Source organism: Parambassis ranga, chromosome 21 (assembly GCF_900634625.1).
Source record: "Parambassis ranga chromosome 21, fParRan2.1, whole genome shotgun sequence".
NCBI lineage: Eukaryota > Metazoa > Chordata > Actinopteri > Ambassidae > Parambassis > Parambassis ranga.
Window position 1 is genome coordinate 9465189 of NC_041041.1, and position 22818 is coordinate 9488006.

At 40.2% G+C, this 22818-nt stretch overlaps 5 protein-coding genes across 5 annotated transcripts; 3 read left to right on the forward strand and 2 right to left on the reverse strand.

Moving 5' to 3' along the window:
- Nucleotides 1-5592: 5592 nt before the first annotated feature.
- Nucleotides 5593-7428, reverse strand: LOC114453821 (gamma-crystallin B-like). The gene is made up of 3 exons (XM_028433726.1): nucleotides 7399-7428; nucleotides 7088-7330; nucleotides 5593-5865 (listed from the first exon to the last, which is right to left on the reverse strand). Exons 1-3 carry the CDS (start codon nucleotides 7414-7416, stop codon nucleotides 5593-5595), a joined length of 534 nt encoding a protein of 177 aa, XP_028289527.1. The 5' UTR covers nucleotides 7417-7428.
- A 1255-nt stretch (nucleotides 7429-8683) lies between these two features.
- Nucleotides 8684-9776, reverse strand: crygs4 (crystallin, gamma S4). Its single transcript, XM_028433718.1, has 3 exons — nucleotides 9756-9776; nucleotides 9026-9268; nucleotides 8684-8956 (listed from the first exon to the last, which is right to left on the reverse strand). The coding sequence occupies exons 1-3, from the start codon at nucleotides 9774-9776 to the stop codon at nucleotides 8684-8686; spliced, it is 537 nt and encodes a 178-aa protein (XP_028289519.1).
- Nucleotides 9777-13162: 3386 nt separating this feature from the next.
- On the forward strand, nucleotides 13163-13926 carry LOC114453818 (gamma-crystallin M3-like). The gene is made up of 3 exons (XM_028433723.1): nucleotides 13163-13171; nucleotides 13305-13544; nucleotides 13651-13926. The coding sequence occupies exons 1-3, from the start codon at nucleotides 13163-13165 to the stop codon at nucleotides 13924-13926; spliced, it is 525 nt and encodes a 174-aa protein (XP_028289524.1).
- Nucleotides 13927-15590: 1664 nt separating this feature from the next.
- On the forward strand, nucleotides 15591-17023 carry LOC114453812 (gamma-crystallin M3-like). Its single transcript, XM_028433717.1, has 3 exons — nucleotides 15591-15599; nucleotides 15680-15928; nucleotides 16742-17023. The coding sequence occupies exons 1-3, from the start codon at nucleotides 15591-15593 to the stop codon at nucleotides 17021-17023; spliced, it is 540 nt and encodes a 179-aa protein (XP_028289518.1).
- Nucleotides 17024-18864: 1841 nt separating this feature from the next.
- On the forward strand, nucleotides 18865-19589 carry LOC114453817 (gamma-crystallin M3-like). Its single transcript, XM_028433722.1, has 3 exons — nucleotides 18865-18873; nucleotides 18979-19221; nucleotides 19314-19589. Exons 1-3 carry the CDS (start codon nucleotides 18865-18867, stop codon nucleotides 19587-19589), a joined length of 528 nt encoding a protein of 175 aa, XP_028289523.1.
- The last annotated feature ends 3229 nt before the right edge of the window (nucleotides 19590-22818 follow it).

Sequence of the window (22818 nt, forward strand, 5' to 3'; positions counted from 1 at the left end):
TGCACACAGTGGGGTCAACAGACTGCATGCAGTCATTGTTTAAGGAGCCTTTATCACAAAGGCTTTCATTACACCACAGGGCGTCCACTCATTACGCACTATACGCAAACATATAGTGTCACATCCCGTACACACACACAGTGAGGAAAACTTCCTGCTGAGTAGACTGAGCCACATCATACAAATAAGGTGTTATGATCAGATGTTACTGAACTCCAACATAGATGATACAGAAAACATGCTTCCATTCACTGCAGATAAAATCAAAATGTGATGCAAACAAACAACCTCAGAAGGCCCATGCAGCAACCAAAAGCCCATGTGACTGAAGAGGACAACATGTGCACTGCAGAGGAAACCCCTGCAGAGTTGAACTGTAGCTTTGAGCCAGATGAGGCTTTAACCAGCCAATTCAAAAGTATAGGACCACAGCCTTACCACATTTAACACAACATAATGGAGTCAGGGCAGTCAGTAGTCTAAAACAGTGCCTTCTCAACCTTTTTTTTCCACTGACACTGACCCACAAGAAATATGTTCTGAACTTTACACTAGTGGGCTCCATTGGACTACATTTATTCTGGATTGTCTTGAAGGGTGTCCCATATGGACAGGAAGTCCACAACTAAATGATAAGTACGATACACTCAATGATACTTACTGGATAACATGCTAAAAGCTAAAAAGGTACATGAAAGGATGAGTTGCTAATGTTAGCTTTGGTGGAAGTTACTTTAGCTAACAGGCTAGTTAGCTAAATATGCCAACAGCTTAAGTTAGAGCAGATAATTCTGTCCTAAACGTTTATACCTGTGCCAAAATACCTTTTAAATACTGTCTCACACACAAACACCTATTAGAAACAGTTATTACATATTTAATGTAAACAGACTCACCTGCTTGACGCAGTCACACACTGTTCTCCCGTTTATTGTCTCTCAGACTTAACTTCATTGTGTTTCCTCCTCACTATAACAAGTTATTGTATGTTTGTATTGTTAAAACACTAAATAAAACTTGAGACTAAATACTTCTGAATAAAACAGGTGATGGAAGCTGACAGTACATCACCAGCACAAGTGAAGACTTACAGAACAACCACATCACTCAGCAGGTTATTCCAATTAGCCTGAAGGGGATCCCCTCATTTAGAGTCAGACCATGTCACCAGGGGTGGCCGGGGTGAGACCATTACTCACAAAGGGGTGGCACAGATACTGATTGATTGATATCAATCAATTGAAATATATTTTTTTCCTTTTTATTTAGCCTATACGTGTACATTTTTGAATATTTTTACAACATATTTAAGATTTTAAGTACAATAAAGTACTTTTTTATTATTATAACAAAAGTGTAGTACCACATACCTTTTCTATGACTAATTTAATTGCCAAGTCTGATCTGTTTCCATCAGTGTTGGGCACGTTTTCAGTTAAAAATGATGGTTTCTTGCAAATTTAAAGAGAACTTGGCAAGTTCTTCGCCACAGACGTGGAAAAACAAGCAAGAAGCACTTGAGTTCTTAAAAATGTCTCGGATGCCTTTAAGTCCCTGAGTTTGTGCGTCTCTAAATGGAACTTAACGAGGGGTACACAGTAATAAAATCTATTTATATCTCAGCCTGCCATTAAAGATAAACACAAAGGCAGTGACTGTCCAGAAGCATTTCTGAATCTCGTGCTCTGTGTGTGTGTGTGTGTGTCTGCACTGTAACACAGCCTTCATGTCCTCAGATCAGAGATCATACAGAAACTGAGGGAGATTGGTTTCCATGGCAATACTGTTTCTTTGTCCTTCTCCCAGCTTGACGTCACATCGGGCTCTCTGTAAACCTTTAACACAAAGGTGTGTGTGTGTGAGGAAGTAAAAACACAAATATGAGTGACTGCAAAATATGAATTGGCCTGCTCATGGTGTGTGTCATCACATAAAGTCACATGTTTTATAAATACGCTTCAAAAAATAATTCAAATTCTCATCTGTAATAGAAAACACAGATAGTTGCTAATGGGATACTGCTTCTTTAATGGTTCATTTCCATCTGCCTGTGAAGGTTTTTGGTTGTGTAAACTGAGCTTTACTCCACTTTAATACTCTTTGTGCAACTCTGCCATCTTGTGGTGTCCTGTTTGTCATTGATGAAGCAGAAAAATACTTCAGGAGACAGTCAAAACATCAATAATCTACAATGATCACTGTGATATTCTATTTGTTTTATTGATGTCTTATATTATTTTTCAAAAACCTTTATTTATGAGTCTAAAAATAAGTCAGTAAGTAACGTGACTGTCCTGCTCTGGAGCCAAATTAAGGTCCCAGCAGGTCTGCAGGAGGGCCAGGTGCTCGCTGCAAAGGTGTGAACAAAGGCGTGTCGGTTTGAGTGGCAGGTGCGTGAAGGAGCCTGGCCGAGGGTGTTGCAGGCATGGAGCCATATCGCAGGGACACGACCTCCCTGCAGGGGGTCGCCTCAGAGGACGAGAGGGTGACAAGAGACCGAGAGCAAATTTATCTCGACCCACTGCAGCCGGAGGCTTCGATGACAACATGGAGCTCACGGAGATATTTGACTTTACAACTATTATTCCTCATGATTTCATTTTATCTCATGGCAGACGTTTAACATGTGAAGTAAAACAATACTTTCCAAAAGTACAGAAATGTTTGCATTTTTCACAGAACTTAACAAACACCACCCGCAGTGATTCATTTTTTGTGTTAAACGTCGTTGAAAATCTACAAAAAAAAGACATGAGCTGACCTGTCCAATGATTTTATCTGTGTTACAAAGTGTGGGTGGAAACATGTATCAAATTTACAGCCAGACATCCCGAGAAAGAGCCAAATCACAGCTTCCTCACGAGGCCGGTTACATTTGCTGATGTCACTATTATGACTCTTTGAACTTCAACAAAGTGCCTACATTTTTATATATATATCCTTGTTTCGGTGGGATGAATCCTTCATGGCATGAGTCATAGAAATCCTATCATCACAGTTATAATATTTAAAATTTGCAGAGTGGGAAAATCTACTCCTGGCTGGTTACAGAGAGATACCCATTAAACTAAATAAATAAATATACATGTTAATTTAATACATATATATATCTATATCTATAGATATATATATATATCATATAGCTGAATGTGTATTATCTGATGGAATGGTTTATCTGGACAGTGCTGAGAAAAAAACAGGTACTGCATACATAGTTAGCACTTAAACTGGAGCATCAAGTTACCCTAAAAACCTACAGGGTACTGAAAACACAAAGCCACTCTAACATCTTCATCTTTTCTAACATAAACTGTTAGTCATGTATGTTGCTTCTGTGGGACGTCCTTTCCCTCTGAGCCTCTTGTTTCTTTCAGACGGGGTATTTATAACTGGTGTGGATCTGATTCGTCTCAGCAGCTCAGAGGAACTATGTTAATCTCAGGGAAAGAATGCAGTTTCTGGCTGCAGCAGTTACCTTGTATGGCAATAATGGACAGAATGTGAGGGAGTGCAGCGAGCACGGACACAGAGTCTGATACTTTAAAGTGACAGCTGCAGAAAGCTTAATGCACCCAGGTGTAAAAACACACTAATGGACTGTTTAATAAGTGATGACTGTGGTTGATGAAAGGTGACGATGTGTCACCTGAGTCTGATTCAGAGTGACAGCATGCAGTAGTGACACTACTGTTCCACGTAAGAGGCCTTGAAAACAGCTGATGTTCAGCACATTGATATTTTTCAATATGTTTATTCCCTCTTCCTGTGTCGCCATAGAAACGCAGCCTGTGTCACAGAGACTAAATGACTTATCGATTTCAGCGTATTATCAGCATAGATTTTCCCCCCACTCATTAAGTGTTTTTCTGCAAGTTCTTTATCATGAGGAGCTCCTCCAATAGGAAACAATATTTCTCATATTTCACTTAAATAAATTATAAATAAATCTGCACAAAAATTAATTCATATTGTGGTGTACAAAAATGTAAGTAAGACATCATGAGGGAGCCAAATCTGAAAATTTTCCATCAAGATGTTAAGATAAGGATGTTCACAAGACACTGAAAAACATCATGTCTCCTACAGGGTTGTCAACATTACAGAGACGTGAATATCTGTCTTATTATACTGAGAATTTGGTGCAAGTGGAAATCTGACTGCAGGATTTGCAGCCAATGGAAACTTGTCGTTTCTTAAATAAGCTTACTGTTGAAACTTTAGACTGTATGTGTGAGCACCATAAGTTACAGCACATGATTTAAATATCGCTGCATGCTGCAGACCTCCAAACAGACTGCTGCTCCACACTTCCTCCACAAGAGGGCACACCATGGCTCGCTGTGACACTCTGACAGCACCAGAGTGCAGTAAACACTGAGGCTTTAGAGGTGAATAACCCCAGCTGGGAGAACGTGCTGGCTGGACTCCCTTTGTGTTGTCGGGGTCACAGCGTTGTTCCAGCACGCTGAGCATCAGCACTAACAGCAGCTGGCATGCTCTACGCCTTTACGGGCAAATCCCACTGAGTCATCAGCTGCTGTTCTTTGTCCCCAGGTTTACGTTCGCCGGCTGACCTCCCTGCTCAGACACAGCACCATGGATCACAGACACACAGATACAGTCAAGATCTACAGCAGACTTACAGTATATGTTTATCCAGTCTAGTTCATATTTTTCTACATGAGTCATGTTGAGTCACATGTGGCATGTAGATGGTGCTCTGAGTCCCAAACATTCACACACATTCCACAGATCACCATGTTAAAATGTCCAACTTTGGAGCAGAAATAAAGATATTAAGGATGGAGTTCTTTTGTAGTCCTTCAAGGTCGCACTAACAGGTGTTAAAAGAAGCAGTCTGGTCTGTGTTTTTCATCATAACTTGCTGCTTCTTTCACTTAGCATCATCTTTAAACCTTTACTCTAATACAGAGTTTGAATTCAGTTTTTGAAGTCATTGGCCCTCGCTGACATCACCCAGAGTGTTCTGAAGAACTATTTTGAGTACAATTTTTGAGAGGTTCAGACGCCATGTTGGCAGCGCCTGAGTCCACCTAACTCCTTTTTTTTCCAAATACAGGTGTCATTGAACATGGCTCTGCTTCATCACACATAGAAACTAGTATTATCTGCAAGGCTGGCATGCAGCATGAAGTTACATGATTTATTTAACTGAGGCACAGCACTATTAAAAAAGGATGATGATAGATACTTAGCTGAAGTTTGAAGTTTTTGCACAACAGGCCTCAATCTACGATTAACATCAGATGAATTCAAAGCAGTGTGTTGTGTGTTAATATGACACACTGTACATCTGCAGGAGTGTTTAAAGTATTTTCCTGAGGTCAATATAGGGAAACTAAAGTAGATATTTAAAAAGGAATCTTCTCTTTTTTTGTTATAATATTTCATTTTTCTGTTATTCTGTTGCATTAACTTCATCTTCAGATAAACTCACATAAATGGTGGGCTGTGGTAGGCTTCTCCTTTAAGCTGCTGTTTATTTGTGGACTGGCTGTTATTTTCTTGTTAACAAAGCTACAACATACTGAGCTCACCATTTTTATTTAACATGAGAACAACATGGAGAGACTACATTTCGCGGACACGGCGGAAAGAGCCCACGTTAGGGTTCATGGCGGCCCACTCGATGTAGCGGCGATACTCTCCTCTCTCCAGCAGGTACTGACGGCCACGGAAGTTGGGAAGTTCGTAGAAGACCCATGCGCCGTCCTGCACTTGTGCAGATTGAATCTCTCGCAGGTTCCAACGTTCGTGCAGGTTGTTCACATCCTCAGTGCACTCCAACATCTGACCACTGAAGTCTGGACGCTCATAAACACGGAGCCTGAATGCACCGGAGGTCTGAAACATGGATAAAGTGAGCGATGTATGAAGAAAAATAACATTAATGATGAGGCAATCGTGTTTAATAGAGCTAAGACATTTTAACACAACATTTTCTACCACAGTATTTCCACTTGAAAAAGACTTCATTACTTTACTGTGCAGATATTTTTTCACACAAGCCAAACCCTACCAGGGTCAATATACCTAGCCTCCTTCCTAACTGTCCTTTGTGTAGCCAAAATACAGATCACTGTTATGCAATAATTTTCTGTAGCTGAGTAACCCTGTAACCGTTTGAACTGTACTTAAAAGTGATGATTAATATCTTGCTGCATCATTGTTCTCCTTCATAGGCAAAGAAGAACAATGCTTCCAAGTTTCAAGACCTGCTGTGAGAGGTATTATCAAGAAGTTGAAACAGTGCAGACTAAAAGAGGTAGGAAGCAAAAAAGTTTGAAGGTTTTAGAAAGAAAACTAGTGATCGATGTGTTTAAAGGGCTTAGAACAACTGCCAAGACACTAGTGAATGATTTAGTACAGTCTGGACAAGTAGTGTCAGAGCAGACAGTCACTGCAAACCAGACAGAATATGCTAGGGACAAAACGGAGTCTTCATCGTTGTTTTCTCTGCCATCATAGAACAGCATCTTCTTTAAGTGAAAAACCACCACCAGAAGAGCAAAATAAATGTTATTTACTGCCTTGTACAAAGCCCTGGATTAAATTTGTTTGAAAAGTCTACTCAAGACCAGGGTCCATGCCAGGAGACCATTACATCTGGAGGTGCTTGAAAGGTTTGCTGAAAAAGAATGGGCTAGAAATCCACAGATAAAATCTTTCCTTTAAAACCCGGAAACACAGATGCATCATAAATGTGACAGTAAAGCCATGGTTGCTTTAATGTGCACCTAATGTGCCATGCTGCCTTGTTGCCATTTTTAGCTTGTCCTCAGCTATTTGTTTCTGGTACACCTGGGTAATTCTACCCAGTGAGTACTAACACTATTCACATTTCATAGCTATGGTAACCATAGGATTTTTCTCACTGCTGAATGAGACATAAGGAATTGTCCACTCAGGCTGTGAAAACTGTTTCAGAACCATGTGTGTTTGGTTGAGGCTTTTGAAGTTTCCATGAGGGGAGAAGGTGTGTTTGGCCAGGCTTACTTGGAGATCAGAGTTCTGGTGTAGCTACCTGTTCCTTCTATGACCTACCTCAGATCTTCCATGAACTTACATTTCTTATGATCCGACAAGACCTGATGCTGTCATTGAAGCCCATCCAGCGCTGGTAGTCTGGGTACTCCCCTCTGGTCAGGATGTACTGGTGGCCCAGGTAGTTGGGTCTCTCGTACAGGACCCAGGCGCCGTTCTCCACTCGGACCGAGTTACAGTGGCTGAAGTGTGCGTTGAGTTCAGGACAGTCAGCGCTGCACTCATACAGGCGACCCTGGAAGTTTCTGTCTTCATAAAACACGATCTGGAAGAAGATAACAGTGTTCAATGGGTGCTGAATGCTAAAAGTGCTCTGGAACTTGTGCCGCCTACCTTTCCCATGCGGTCCATATTTGGGCCTCACTCCAATTTTTGATCACAGTTTGATTACTGAACCTCATACACACACAACATGGCCTGGATCAGATTTATATATACAGTGTATGAGGGCACGGTGAAAACACACTGTCGGGGGGGCATCATTGTGATTTTAATTAGCTCAGCATTTATCCGTGCATAGCGGCTGATGCTGCAATTGTTTTAAAGCTGTTTACTGTAATGCTGGCTGACCTTTTCATCTGTCAACGCCTGATTCCAGAAACACATTTATTGATCTGATCAAACTGTCTCCTGTGTGCAGCTGCTTCTGAGGCTGGCTGTGGAGTTGGCTAGTGGCCACACTGTATGTCAGGCTTTAACAAGTGAAATCAGACTCCACCCCCCATCTGCATCCACACCTCAGGGGTCAGCTGATGAAAGGCCTCGCTGATTATTCAGTGCTTACATTAGCTACTGGATGTGTTTACAAGTGAGCGAAAATTGGGTACCTGGAAATAAAAGAAATATTTTGTAATTCAAAATTCTTTTTAAAGTACGTTTTTATACATGTTTATGTAATATGTGAGAATTTTGAGAGTAGAGTTGAATATAGCATTGCTAAATATTACTAATCAACAACTTTTCAGAAGTCAAAATTCTAAAAAAAAGTCCACAAACTTTTCCCTCTTTTAATTTTCTGACAAACTCCTAATTTCGCAGAAGAAACAGAAGGAAAAAACCTATATATTAGATATTCTTCGTATTGTTGCATGGGTCCATTTCTTTGTAGTTTCTGATGCACAAAAAATCATTCAAATCTGCATTTCATCTCTTCAAAGTGTTGATGTTGATGATAATGTGCTTATTCTGGGCTTAAATCATTAGTATGTCCTTGTATAATGTTATAGTTTTTTCTTGTATGTGCAACTTAGAAGTTTTCGACCTCGTAAATTTACAGCATCATTGTTTCTTATGTGTAATTTTTCCCTCTGATGTCTATTTTTATTACCCAAATATTCCACCATAGAAAAGTCATTTATTTATGTAGGTGACTCATCTCCTCCCTAAATAACAACCGAGCTTCATATTGTTGATAAAAATTGGATTTATAGCAGTGTGGTTGCTCTGAGCTGCGTTGTTTCACACCATTGTTTTGACCACTAAATAGCCACTAAGTTATTAATAAACTGACCTGAGAAGCAGCTGTGGTCACATGTTTATAGCCAAAATAAATAAAGATTAAGTTTCACAGACTGAAAGAACAAAAGGTTTTTATTGCATTAAATCATGAGAAACTGTGTCACAGCTGCAGGATTCTTCTGATGGAGCCCACAGTGGCTTTCAGAGCTCCCCACTCTGAGTGGTGTCTGTAGTCTCCTTTCTCCAGCAGGTACTGGCGACCGCAGAAGTTTGGATGTTCGAAAAACACCCAGGACCCCTCCAGTACTTTGCAGGACTGCACCTCAACTCGGACCCATTTCTCCTGGACTGACTTCATGTTCTCCGTCAGCTCCAGGGACTGGCCGCCAAAGTTGGGCCGGTCAAACAGCCTCAGCTTGTAGGGCCCTTTGGCCTGAAAGCAGAGGAATCAGCTTAATGTGTGATGGATTTCATGTTGTTGTTGGTGCTGTTGGAGACTTACATTTTTGATAATCCTGCAGGATCTGACGCAGTCATTGAAGCCCATCCAACGTCTATATTCATTGTACTCCCCTGGACCGATGATGTACTGGTACCCGGTGAAGTTGTCCCGCTCATACAGAACCCACCAGCCGCCATCTACCTTCAGAGAGTTACAACGCCGGATGTACCCATGAAGGTCAACGGAGTCGCCCTTACATTCATAGGACTTCCCCTGAAAGTCCTGGTCCTCAAAGAACACAATCTGAAAAGAAAAGAATTAAAAATGAGTTACTCAAAAAAAAAAAAAAACATCTGATTTATTAGTCAGTATTTATTTCACCTTCGCCATCAGTGCAGCTTAAAAAACTACAACCAGGAACTGATGCACAACTCTTTATACATGCCAGGGACAAAAAAACTAACTGCAGGGTTAGCAGTGCATGTAACCGTTCTTACAATTCAAATATTCATCTAGAGTCTCCCCATTGTTCTTACTCACTGAATTGCCTTTTCGTACACAATGGTTGTTTAGCAGTGCCAAGAATCTGAACCAGTCAGTCCAACCAAAATAAATCTTTTGTTTATGTAAAGCTTTAATGGAAACTGCAAACTTTATAAATAATCAGTTCAAAGTTCATTTTTCACTGCGCTGGAATAAAACGTCTGCTTCTAGACATATTAAAATGCAGAGATGATAATAGTAAATATTTAGATCAGTAGAGACTTCAAGCTCTACCTGCCAAAATAACTGCAGTTCCTGAAGTGGCCATTTGAGGCTGGCTGCTGAAGGGGTTGCCGATCGGATCAAACCATGAGCAATCTGCTTCTGTCACCACAAGCCCACCTTAACTCTATTCATGTTCTACCCGTTTGTCTGGATTTGGAAGTTTAGGTGGACTTAATCTGTGTTTAAAATTAAGGTTGGAGCCTCTCGTGCAGACACAAATCAACCTATGAAAAACCTCAGTCAATGATTAGGACTTATGCAGAATTAAAGGGTTACGGCTGCTTTGCCCACATTTGGATTAACCAGGAGTTAGGTGGACTTAGATGCTGAGAGGATAGCAATGGGCAGAGCTCACTGAGCTTCAAAACCAGTCTTCAGAGTAGTGGATATACCAGAACTACATCAGGCTGAGAGGATACTGCCAGATTAGTCCATTATAAATGTATAGTAATAAAGTTTCATTATATCAATGTGCATCTTCTGCAACTTGCACATTTCTACTGAGCCACTTTCTTAAGTAAAATCCTACAATAATTATTAGCAAAAAACACTTCTGGGCAACATGGCAGTTCATCTGCAAACCTTCCCTCATATTACAAAAATGGTTAAACAAAATTATTTTTTAAACATCTGAAGCGAAAAATAAGGGATGTGGTTTCTAAATTTAAGTTTAAGTTTAGATCAATGATGTTATTAGATGTTCACTGATTTAAATGTCAATGAGGTATTGTGTGAATTAAACACTAGACAGACATCACTGTTTTGGATAATGTTTTTTTATTAGAGTGCTGATAGAAAGGCAGATGATTGGGGGGAGAGGGGGGTCCAATGCCTTTTTAGCTTGTAGAAAAACATGCAGAACTTGTTGATCATGCGGAAGGAGCTAGAAACTGGTGAGCCATCATCTCACTCCATGTAGTTAGGGTACATTCCAGAAAGTACCAGTGCCCACATTAGTTGTGCTGCTTGTAGGTGATCCATGAGCTGTCCATCACTGTGCATCAGTCACTAATGGAATGTGAAGGCTTTGAACACAGACAGGCTCTACATCACCTGACCTCCAAAATCCTGCTTGTCAGTGAAGCGGATATTCCAGGACTTTCTGTACATCTTAGTCATGAGACATGAGCAAATCAAAGCTCTGGATCACATCTACAAATGTTCTTCTTGGCTGTTTTCCTAGTTTCTTTCAATAATTGATGTGCATAGTCACAGGCATAAAGCACTCTGCTGCCAAATCATGAGCCTTTTATCTCTGCTTTTTGTCTGTTAGTCTTAGACTGATTACTGCCTGGTTGGAGCACTTTGTGGTATTTGGCCAGAGTTTGCCTAAAATTAACCCAAAATCTGACTTGGTTTGGTTTGGTTGACTTCGTACAGACTGCTGTACGACTGCTGGTAAGCTCAGTTTTTGAACTGCATCTAATGCTGCTTATCAGGGTATTCTCAGGATGTACTGGTAGCCTGTGTACCTGGGCTGCTCAGACAGCATCCAGTAGCTGCACTACACCTTGGAGCAGCAGCAGCTCAGATAGGAGCTCATGTGAGGAATGTCAGCACTGCATTCGTGGCTTCACCCCCCAGAAGTTCTTATCTTTGAAGAACACAGTCTGGAACAAATTTCTTGTTGCATGCACTGAGGGAGCCTGATCACCTGCAGGGCCAGCGTTGGCTCCTTACCTTCCATGTTGCTTCCCTCCCATCTAGCTGCATCTGTGCTGTGGTTTATATTGAGAAGCAGAATGTGCAAACGAGGGGAAGCCTTTGTCACCTAAATTAGCCTGATTTGCATATCAGCAAAACGGTTTGATTTCCCTTTTGCTCACATTTAAAAGCCACAGGTCAAAGATGTAAGACGCATACCCTGATGTGAATCTTCACATAGAGGTCTATAAGGACTGATTCTCCTTTCACAAAGCCTCTTTCTATACTGTGAAAACATCTTTTCAGATACCAATACAATGGTTTAAGTATCGCTCAACCACCTGTACATGCTCGCACTGCTCTCTGAGATGACACACTGCACACTAAATCCGCTGCCTTAAGTGGGCCCTTAAATATGGCCATTCATCTTCATTAAGTTCAACTTCAGAAAAAACCTCAGCATCTTTCAGCTGGGTCTGCAGTACTGTTGTCTGTCCATCTCCATCATTTTTGTGCCAATTTGGTCTCATCCCCATTGTTCACTGCACTAGATTCAGAGGCACTGTGTAAGAGAAGGGAAGCTTTCTTCCTTTGATATTAAATCAATCATAATTTCAGCTAAAATAACGCTTTATTTCCAATAAAGGTATTTTTGCATCTGGGTGACAAAAATTTTGTCATTCTTTTGTCAGCACAGATGTCTGCTTATCCACTGGTTTATTGCATCCTGGTGCATGTGAACAAAACTGCATATGACTACTGACTACGATAATATTTGACTTTACACTGGTGTAACAACAGAAATACAGAAATGATTGTACTTAATTTAATAAGGTTAGATTTACAAAAAAAGTTTCAGTGTTTAGTCAATGTGGCCTCTATTCACTGCAACACCGTAAAAGCCAGAAATCATGGCTAACAGTAGTATGTGATTGTGCAACTATGAAAACATTTTACAAAAATCATATAAATTGGAACCAGTATGTACATTATTTTTTTCTACAAAGGTGTTACCAATAGTGGAAAAAAGCACACGTGTTCATATTTAACTAGTTGCATTTTTACAGCCTCTGCATACCAGTTCTTCATTGTACTCTGCCTCCAACTGGAGAGACAATCATGGATTTCTAATGGTGCCGAGGAGTGCAGAATATTTTGTTTTTACAGAATGCTGTTAGAGCAAAATTTTAATTTTGGGGGAATTTTTAACAGTGTTGTGGAATAAAAATAGTTTAATAAAATACTTTAAAATGAAATTTTGTTAGGTTTTCTGACTTAACTGCATCAAGGGCCTCTGGACAGTTCAAAATTTATAGCTGTGAAGCATTATATTTGGTAATTTCTTTGAAAAGCATATAGTCAAACCTGCAAGACATTTGTCATGTTTAGAAGGTTAATATGTGTTGACATGGCGTGAGATAATGATGTGATAATTGACTCTTAAGACATCAGTGGTCTGAACTAGTGGCACACCCACACAAAGCACAACAAATCAAATCACATCATCAGTTCAAAACCAGATTTTCTCTCCTCCGGTCTGAGAATAACAAAAACTGCCGCTCTGTCCTTCTCCCTCCTCTCCTGCCTCGTCTTCCACCCACTTCCCCTCCCTTTGTTCTGGCTCATGATAGCACAAATGAAATTAACAGCGATGGCATAGCTGCTTATTCATCAGCTTCCAGATAATTTAAATAACAAAACCCGCTTACAGTGCGTATAAGGTATAAAAGCCGCCTGGCAGCCACAGGTTGTTGGACAGATTCCCACAACCACAGAACATCAAACATGGGCAAGGTATGTAGAGTACGCCAGGAGACAATCCATTTAATCTACAGAAACACAAAGTGAAAAGTAAATTAAGGACAGAGGGTTTTAGGCTGGACATTTTGTGCAGTTTTGGCAAGTTTGTTTATCTTCTTCTCTACAGATCATCTTTTATGAGGACAGGAACTTCCAGGGTCGCTCCTATGAGTGCATGAGCGACTGCTCCGACATGTCCTCCTACCTGAGCAGGTGCCACTCCTGCAGGGTGGAGACCGGCTGTTTTATGGTCTACGACCGCCCCAACTACATGGGGAACCAGTACTTCCTGAGAAGGGGCGAGTACGCCGACTACAAGTCTTTTGGCATGAGTGATTCCATCCGATCCTGCCGTCTAATCCCTCAGGTAAACATTATTTTATTAGCCTGCTTTTTTAATGTTTTAATGTGCTAAACAAGTGTAGATTTTATTCTTAACAGTATTCTCAGCTCAGCTCTGTTCTTCTCTGCAGCACCGTGGCTCTTACAGGATGAGGATCTATGAGAGGGAGAACTTCGGTGGTCAGATGAACGAGCTGATGGACGACTGCGACAACATCATGGACCGCTACCGCATGTCCGACTGCATGTCCTGCAACGTGATGGATGGCCACTGGCTGATGTACGAGCAGCCCCACTACAGAGGCAGGATGATATACCTGAGGCCTGGAGAGTACAGGAGCTTCAGGGACGTGGGACACAGCGGCATGAGGCTCAGTTCCACAAGGCGTATAATGGATTCCTGCTGAAGCTGAGTGAAACAATGTGCTGTGAATAAAATGAATCAAACACCACTCTGTCGTCTTGTCACCTCATATCAAAAAGATGGGTTGTTTTAATGTCTGTTAGGATTTCATACACTCAGTTTGGTCTGAAATTTTATATCAGATTTACAACTTGAGTTTACAAACTCCTGCTAAAAAAAATATGTTTAGATACAAAACAAAGGTTTAAATGCATTTAGACCTAAATAAAACTTGACTTCCCCACAAGTTCCCACATGTTAAAAGCCAACATTGTTCTGCAGCACTTTGGACTTTTGGAAAAAAAAGGGTGCCATAATCATTTCATGGTTAAACGTCAAAAAATGTGAAACCCAGTACTACTAAAATCTCTTTGATTTTAAAACTTCATTATATTTGTTTGCTCTCTGTGACCATCCTTTAAATATCTCTCTCTCTTTCTCTCACACACATGTTAAGATCTTATTAGAGGAAGAAAGAAAGAACTGTCCTATTTGAATACACTGCTCACTATATAGCATTTATATATAATTTAATTTATTTGCCATGTCTACAAAAAGTTAGTGTAAACACATAATATCACAGTTGCTGCATGTAAATATAGTTTTAAAAAATGTATTTGAAGATCTATATAATAAATACTGATACATACCAAGAATACTGAGTGATAACCTAACTATATATATTTGAGTGTAACATATTCATTCCCAGAGGGTGAGGGGTGAATGGTGGTTATAACTCTGCTGCAGACTTCATGTCATTGTACAGCTGTGTTATTTTAGATAAGTACGTATTGACCTTTGCTATTGTCACTTGTTTAGATTTGACTTGCAGTCGGGATTAGGCAATAAAAACACCTGGTTTGGTTTATGTGTTTAAAGACCAGATTAGGTTTAGGTAGAGATCATGGCTTGGCTTAAAATACACACATGAAGTTGAGTACATTTTACAGAGCAAATGCCACGAAGCTAACAGGGTGACACGACCTGAACAATAGACATTATGTGTGAGGTGCAGATATGTACACAGTGGTCATTTCCCAGGCCTAGAAATATTGCAATCATTTACATTCTACACGGTGTTTAAACCAGAACTAGTTTTAGTTTTTGAATCCATCAAATAAAACCTTTCATCTGTGAAGCTGTTAGTCAGTTAAATATTACCACCCAAATGTGGTGGAGATGCCTGAAATCATATACACGTGTATGCTAAAATACAGAACTTGACCGAATGTTTTTTAGCAGCCTTCGATTTTTGTGCGTAATTATGTTGGACATTTGTGCACACACATCTCTTCAGGGACATAACCAGTCATAAAAACTAATAGTAAAACTATGTACTTTTATATACTCAGTATATGAACTGTTGAGTAACTCTGACAGGACAAAGAGTCCCAGCTGCTGCAGCAGCGGCTGCTGTTCCCCACCTGTTCCACATAGGAGAGCCACTGTGGTTGGCACTGCACCAGATGCATACACTCTGGAATAATAACCATTTACAGAGCGATTTAACAAACATTATAGCCCTGTACGCTTCGCTGCTGAGTAAGATATTTAAAACAATGGCTCCATAGATCATTTAACCATCATGATGGGTATAAAAGTGACAGAGAGTTTGGTTGGGCAAACTACCAGTGAATTCAGGGTTGAACGGGGATTGAAAACACAGAGATGGGGAGAGTAAGAGAGCATTATAGGTTTTAATTTCTAATTAATAGCAGTAAATATTGAATATTTATTTAATTGTTTTTTTGTTTCAGATCATCTTTTACGAGGACAGGAACTTCCAGGGTCGCTCTTATGAAACCAGCAGTGACTGTGCTGAGCTCACCTCCTACCTGAGCAGATGTAACTCCTGCAGGGTGGAGAGCGGCTGCTTCATGGTCTATGAGCGCGCCAACTTCATGGGCCACCAGATGCTGGTGAGGAGGGGAGAGTACCCTGACAACCAGCGGCTGATGGGAATGAGCATGAGCGACTGCATCCGCTCCTGCCGCATGATCCCCATGGTATGGTGCTTCATCCTCACACTGAATTTTATGTAAAAAAAAAAATTGCATACATTTTCACAAAGGGCCAGTTGCAGCTGGTAAATAATGATAAACATTATTTTAAATAATTCCTGGGCCACTGCAGGAAAATTAGCTAATATTTCTACCGCGGCCTAAAATCATTGCTATTGCCAACATGGTATTTTAACATGGTTTTTATTAGCTTTGATAAAATTCAATTGTATAGCACCCTTTAAGTATCAAAATTGTCTCTAGGTGGTTTACAGAAACCCAAACCCTGAACCCTGAGCAAGCAGACAGTGGCAAGAAAAAAAAACTCCCTTTTACCAGGGAGCTGGGTAGAGAAAGAGAAGAAGGGTTTAGAGGACAGAAAGGATGAAAGAGAGAGAGAACAAAGATGCAGCAAACATTAGAGAGTGCAAACATAGCAGGGTAACATATTGACTACACATACTTAAAGTAGCCTCAAAAGAAGTGTTAATGCTAACCAAGCTAGGGACTCCGGAATAAACAACTCGATTTGTATCTGTTACATGTTTTGATGAAACTATTGCGGTGATAAAACATTACCAAATACAGAGCGAACATTCCTGCAGTAGATTAAAATAAGTGCTAAACAGTCTTGGTACCTACCTCTAATGGCTCAGGCCTCCATGCAGATGATTTCCCTGTATGCTGGATCTGACTGCTGTGAAAGTGATACCTCTCATCCAAACAAGTGGCCAGTTTCTTTTAAATTTTGTGCACTTTTGAAAAGATCTGATGGAATTACATCATTGAAAAGAAAACAATAATCTTGTCATCTCACAGTACAGAGGTCCATTCAGGATGAGGATCTATGAGAAGGAGAACTTTGGTGGTCAGATGAACGAGCTGATGGACGACTGCGGCTCCATCCAGGATCGTTACCACATGTCTGACTGCCTGTCTGCTAATGTGATGGACGGCCACTGGCTGATGTATGAGCAGGCCCAGTACAGAGGCAGGATGCTCTACTTGAGGCCTGGAGAGTACAGGAGCATGAGAGACATGGGAATGGGCCCCATGGACATGAGGATCGGATCCATCAGGCGCATCATGGAATCCTGTTAGATTTGTGTTAATGTAATTGATAAATATAAATAAATGGTTCATATCTATAAAGGATTGATCAGTTTATCTTGTGTTTGAGTTTCCTTTAAAAAAACTGTTTGAGGGAAAACGACATAAATTATCAGCATCCGACTGTCTCCACAGACTTCTGTCATATAGTGCAAAGGGCATTAAAATGATGAAAACTGCAGCAGTGAAACTATGTGAACATTTCTAGAAAACTCTCTAATGCATTCATGATTTTAGTGAAAGAAAACCAGGGAAGTTTCCAGCACTGCATGTGCTGAGTACAGAAAATTAAAACTGAATGGGGCTCAGTGAGGTCAGATGCAGTACCATATATTTATACAGTAGCTTACTATGAGCATCCTACGTGAAGCCAAAATATCTCAATCACCCCCTGGTGGCTGGTTGCCTTATCACATAAACCAACCACAGGTCATACTGCCAGTCATAAGGATTGACAGCTGCAGGCATCTGCTCAGGTAGTATTTATAAGAACAATTAATCACACATTGTACCTGACTTGGAGTCAACCAAGAAAATCATCATGTGGCCTTCACACAGCCATATTCTCACAAAATATGTGCAGAATGAGGGCTGAGAAGAGTCAACTGGGCTCTGATCCCCTGCTTCACCAGAAGTGAGAGTATAATAGACTCACAGGTCAACCCCACACCAGCATGCAACAGTCTAAAAAGGCAAGTGTCTGTTCAGGAATGAACCCATACTATAAGAAATGGCTCCCACAGCTGCATTTGAGGGATGGCTCCAAAAGTGAGTCAGTCTCTACAAATGTCTACACTTTCAGCATATACAACCTGGCACAAAAAATGGTGTCAGTAATAATAATAATAATAATAATAATAATAATAACAATGCATTGGTCTTATATAGCGCTTTCCTGCTGGGCACTCAAAGCACTTTACATTGAGATGCATTTAGTCTCTCTCTCACACAGTTCTCAAAATGTCTCTTCAGAAATTTGGATGGCATGACAGAGACTTTGTTAATATTTTTTTACAGTCTATGACGAACCAAACTCTAGTTGTCTAGTTGTCATGCTAAAAGTGACACCCCAAGAAGAGATGGCCTCACTCCAAATCATTGGAGGAACTCTAGTGTGGTCCTCCTGGTGAAAAGAATAAATGAATTACATGACGTAAAGCGCAGTAAAGAGGACCCTGCTTGTGTTTTTATATTTTGTTCCTTGTAGTAGACCAGTCCATCCAATAAGCAGTGTAGACTTCTTACATAGTTTAAGGTGAAGCAGTGGACGCTTGGAATGAACCAAGGGGCAAACACTATGAGCTGACAAATGCAGTGGCTTTATAGTAAACAAATATACACATTCAAATGCTATCAATGATAAAGTCATGCACTCAGCTAAATCCCTCCTGATGTAATCATATGTTTTCAAACACAACATAATGCATCAATTCCTAGTGCTATACATATTCAATTATATTATTTTCTCATATAAATATACAATATCTGATGTACATCTGATATTTTGATAATTGTTTAAGGACAAATATTAACTTGACTGGAATATAGAGATGATGTCATATTACGGTGGGAAGCTTCTATTTATTTCCACAACAATACTGCATCAATACCGTACTTGCGTTTCCCCTAGAGTGGTACGGTGCTGGATAATAACCCTTTAGCACCCTGACTGCTCAGTAGGCTTCTATGGCATGTTGCTGGGTCAGGGCTTTGAACAATAGAAGCCCAGCGTACATTTCCATGTTGAGCAAGTATAAAAGTAACAGTTACCACCAGACAGGAATACACAACAGCCACAGCTCAATCTGAAGAGCGACCAGAAGATTATCAACATGGGCAAGGTAGATATATGATGACATAACCCATTTGTGGAATAAAACTAAAAGCTCCTCTTTAGTTTCAATTTATCAAAAACTGGTTCTAATGAGTTACTGTTTGATTTTCAGATCATCTTCTACGAGGAAAGGAACTTCCAGGGTCGTCATTATGAGACCAGCAGCGACTGCCCTGAGCTGACCTCCTACCTGAGCAGGTGTCACTCCTGCAGGGTGGAGAGCGGCTGCTTCATGGTCTACGACCGCCCCAACTACATGGGAAACCAGTACTTCATGAGGAGGGGCGAGTACGCTGACTACATGAGCATGATGGGAATGTCTGACTGCATCAGATCCTGCCGTATGATCCCCATGGTAACAGTGATGTAACTACTATCTACAATGCAAGGTGACGAAGACAGCGCGACACTATTATAACATCATCTGGCCTGTTTTTCACATTACAGTACAAAGGATCCTACAGGATGAGGATCTATGAGAGGGAGAACTTCGGTGGGAAGATGCACGAGCTGATGGACGACTGCGACAACATCATGGACCGCTACCGCATGAACGACTGCATGTCCTGCAACGTGATGGACGGCCACTGGCTGATGTACGACCAGCCCCACTACAGAGGCAGGATGATGTACCTGAGGCCTGGAGAGTACAGGAGCTTCAGGGAGATGGGATACGGCGGCATGAGGTGGATGAGCATGAGGCGCATCATGGACTCCTGCTAAACATCGACTGAATAAAATAACCCATTCTTCTATTCTATGTTTTACTGGAGGAGATATGAGTGGAGATGAGAGATGAGCATCCGCCTATGTGAAAGTCTTAACTGGATAATGATAGAAAATAAAACACTGAATTCGTACAATTTGTTTTAAAAGGTCCTTTTTCAATTTAATAAGACATATTGATTAAATATTGCATTCTATAATAACAAATGTATTCGGTTTTACAAACATGATGTTGAACAGACCTTCCTGCAATGACAGCTCTATAAAATATACCATCGTATTGTACCAAATGTATTCTTGATTTGAGTTTTGATCTGCAAAACTCTGAAAAAAATCATTAGTTTCTGAACAGTTATATGAGATCTTGACTGTTGTGTTGGCATTGTTATAGTCCCCCTATACTCCAAATACAGGCAAAGAGGTGGAGCATGAATAAAGCTAAGCTGCACAGGCAATAGGAAACCCATATTGTGACTTGGTACCAGCTAGTTCTTAGCGTTTGGTCCTGTTTTGGTTTTGAGTGCTTTCTCATGAGGAGGACTGCACCAGAGTTTACCAGATGATTCAGACAAGAGAGCCTTTTTGGGAGAGTTATGGTCAGCTGGTGTTAGTCAGCACCCAAGTGCAATTATTATACAACAGATGGAATGAACTGCACCAAGACTGGAAAAACTAAAGTTCAGTTCAAAAGGACCGTCAAAGCACCCTAACATACAACCAGCAGTTCTAGTCAGAAATGTTGAGTGTAAATGGAGATCAATGACGATTTCAATAGTAAACTAGAGCAAGACAGAATGATGAGAATAAAACTGTGTCAATAGTTTGACAGAAGCAACAAAGACAAAGAAAGAGGACAGAGATCACTGAGACATAGCATGTTAAACAGTCAAATGCTCACACTCAAAAATGATAAATGATACATTTGGTTGTCAAAGGTCTTTGTTTATAAAACCCAAGATTGTATTATGCCACTTCTGACAAATATTTAATAAAAAAAATGTCAAATCCTGTCTGAACTTGCTGCGGAGGCCTTTGATGTTTATACATATTTGTGAATTTAAAGAAATAGCGCAACCTGAACAAAGGCTGAACGGTTAATCCTAGTTGAGATCAAACTAGGAAAAGACAAGAAAAAGAAATGAGAAGGTATGAGCAAACACTGAATGAATGAGCAAACACTGAATTAAAACACTACAACTGACTATATAGTGTGAAAATTTGCCTTCATATCTTAGAGAATTAAACATCACCAGGGTGTTTGTACTATGGTAGAGGTAAGAGCAGTTAAGATTAAAAAAACCTTTATTTGTCCCACAATGGGGAAATTTTGTTTTTGCAACAGCAGATACAGAAAGCATAAAATAAGATAAGAAAAGCTAAATACATAATAAAATAAACTACCTATTAAATACACAATAGAATAAAAAAGAGTATACATATTAACAGGTATTGCACAGATGAGTGGAGGTAGTAGTGGTTTGTAAAACTGTACATAGTGCATCAAAACAGAGTGATGACGTAGTTATGTCCCTGTGTAATAGTTCATTTACAGTGTCACAAAATAGCTCTGACAATTATATTTATGCTTTAAAAATAACAAAAATGTTATTTATTTATCCTGCTGGACAAAATGTCTACATAACATAAACCTATTCTTTCTGCAAACATCCAAAAAAGCCAAGCATTTTATTGAGGGAACCTATACCTTGTACATACTAGGGGTGGAACGGTTCACTAAATCCACGGTTCGGTTCGTATCACGGTTCTGAGGTCACGGTTTTTGGTTTGGTTTGGTTTACAATGTTGAGTTTTTTTTCTACTTTTAACACTTTGGAAATAACATAGATGAGCATAAAATATATCCTAATTATCCAACATTCACCATATTTAAGAATCAATTCAGTGTTTCCCCTATCATGATATCAGGTTAAGTCAATTTCATTTATTTTTAATTTCTATATAGCACCAGATCATAACAGAAGCCATTTAAGAGAACCTTTCCTATAGAACAGGAACACCTTGTTCTTTTATTAAACAAACTAAACAGCTCATGTTATTTATCTTATTTGCACGGCAGCATGTCATTTCTGTCTCTGCATGGTTGTGCGTTTACAATTCACCGCTGCTGTCTGCGCACAGAGGCACGATGCGTGTACACACAGACACACACACACAGACACAAACACAGACACGTGTGCGCACATACTCCCACCGTCGGACAGAGAACGACATGCTAGTTGGATAGACTGAACTCTATGACTACGTTAAGCTATGCAATGCTAACAGTACTGATGTCCGCGGTTTTATTTTTATTTTTATTTTTGCTATTGAAGTATGCTATTTACATCCCGCTCTGTGAGCACTGACGGGACCAGCGGCAGCTTTGCGCACGATTTAACGCAGAGCGCTGTGGGTCTCTCTGCTCTGCCTGCAGCTGAATCTGCTGCGTGAAGCTACAGAGACTGACCGGCTGTGAGTGCGTTGAGGCGGGGGAGGAGCTCACGGCTGCTGCTCGTCGAGGAGAGTAGCCTGACTGCAGAATGATACGTGTTTTCACATCAGTCTCCAAAAGTCACTAGAGAAGTCACTAGTTGCCTTTGTTTAAAAAACAGTTTGGAAAGCCACGAAATGTAGCAAGAGAGACGCCAAGTCAAGGCAACACTCGTCTCTATGCTGTGGTAAAAAAGCCTCCCTGTATTACTTGATGCGCATGTCCAGAACCAATCAGAACACGCGCCCCAAACCGAAACACGTGTACCGAATGGTTCGGATTTTTTTCCTGAACCGTCCCACCCCTAGTACATACATACTGGGCGGCTTACATAAACTATATCATTCTGAATTAAATAAATACATACATACATAAACCTTAGTACCTGGTATCATCAGATGCAATTTCCCCATTGTGGGAAAAACAAAGGTTTCTTAATCTTAATCTTAAGATTGTAGTTATTACAAAGGATGCAATAATGTAACTCTTGGCTCAGTTGTGGAATGCCGTGGAATGATGTGGAAAAAAAATGTAAAAAAAGTGAACAAAAAATGTTTTTCTTTTTGTATGTGTGAGAGAAACTATACTAAGTCTAAATATATATTAATATACTATACCTAATTTACCTTAATGTCACAAATGCCTCCTGAATATTTAGCTGGTTGGTTTTAAATATTATAAATTGTGGCTTTTGTTTATTAATAGAAATGATTTCACTGTGAAGTTTCCAGTGAC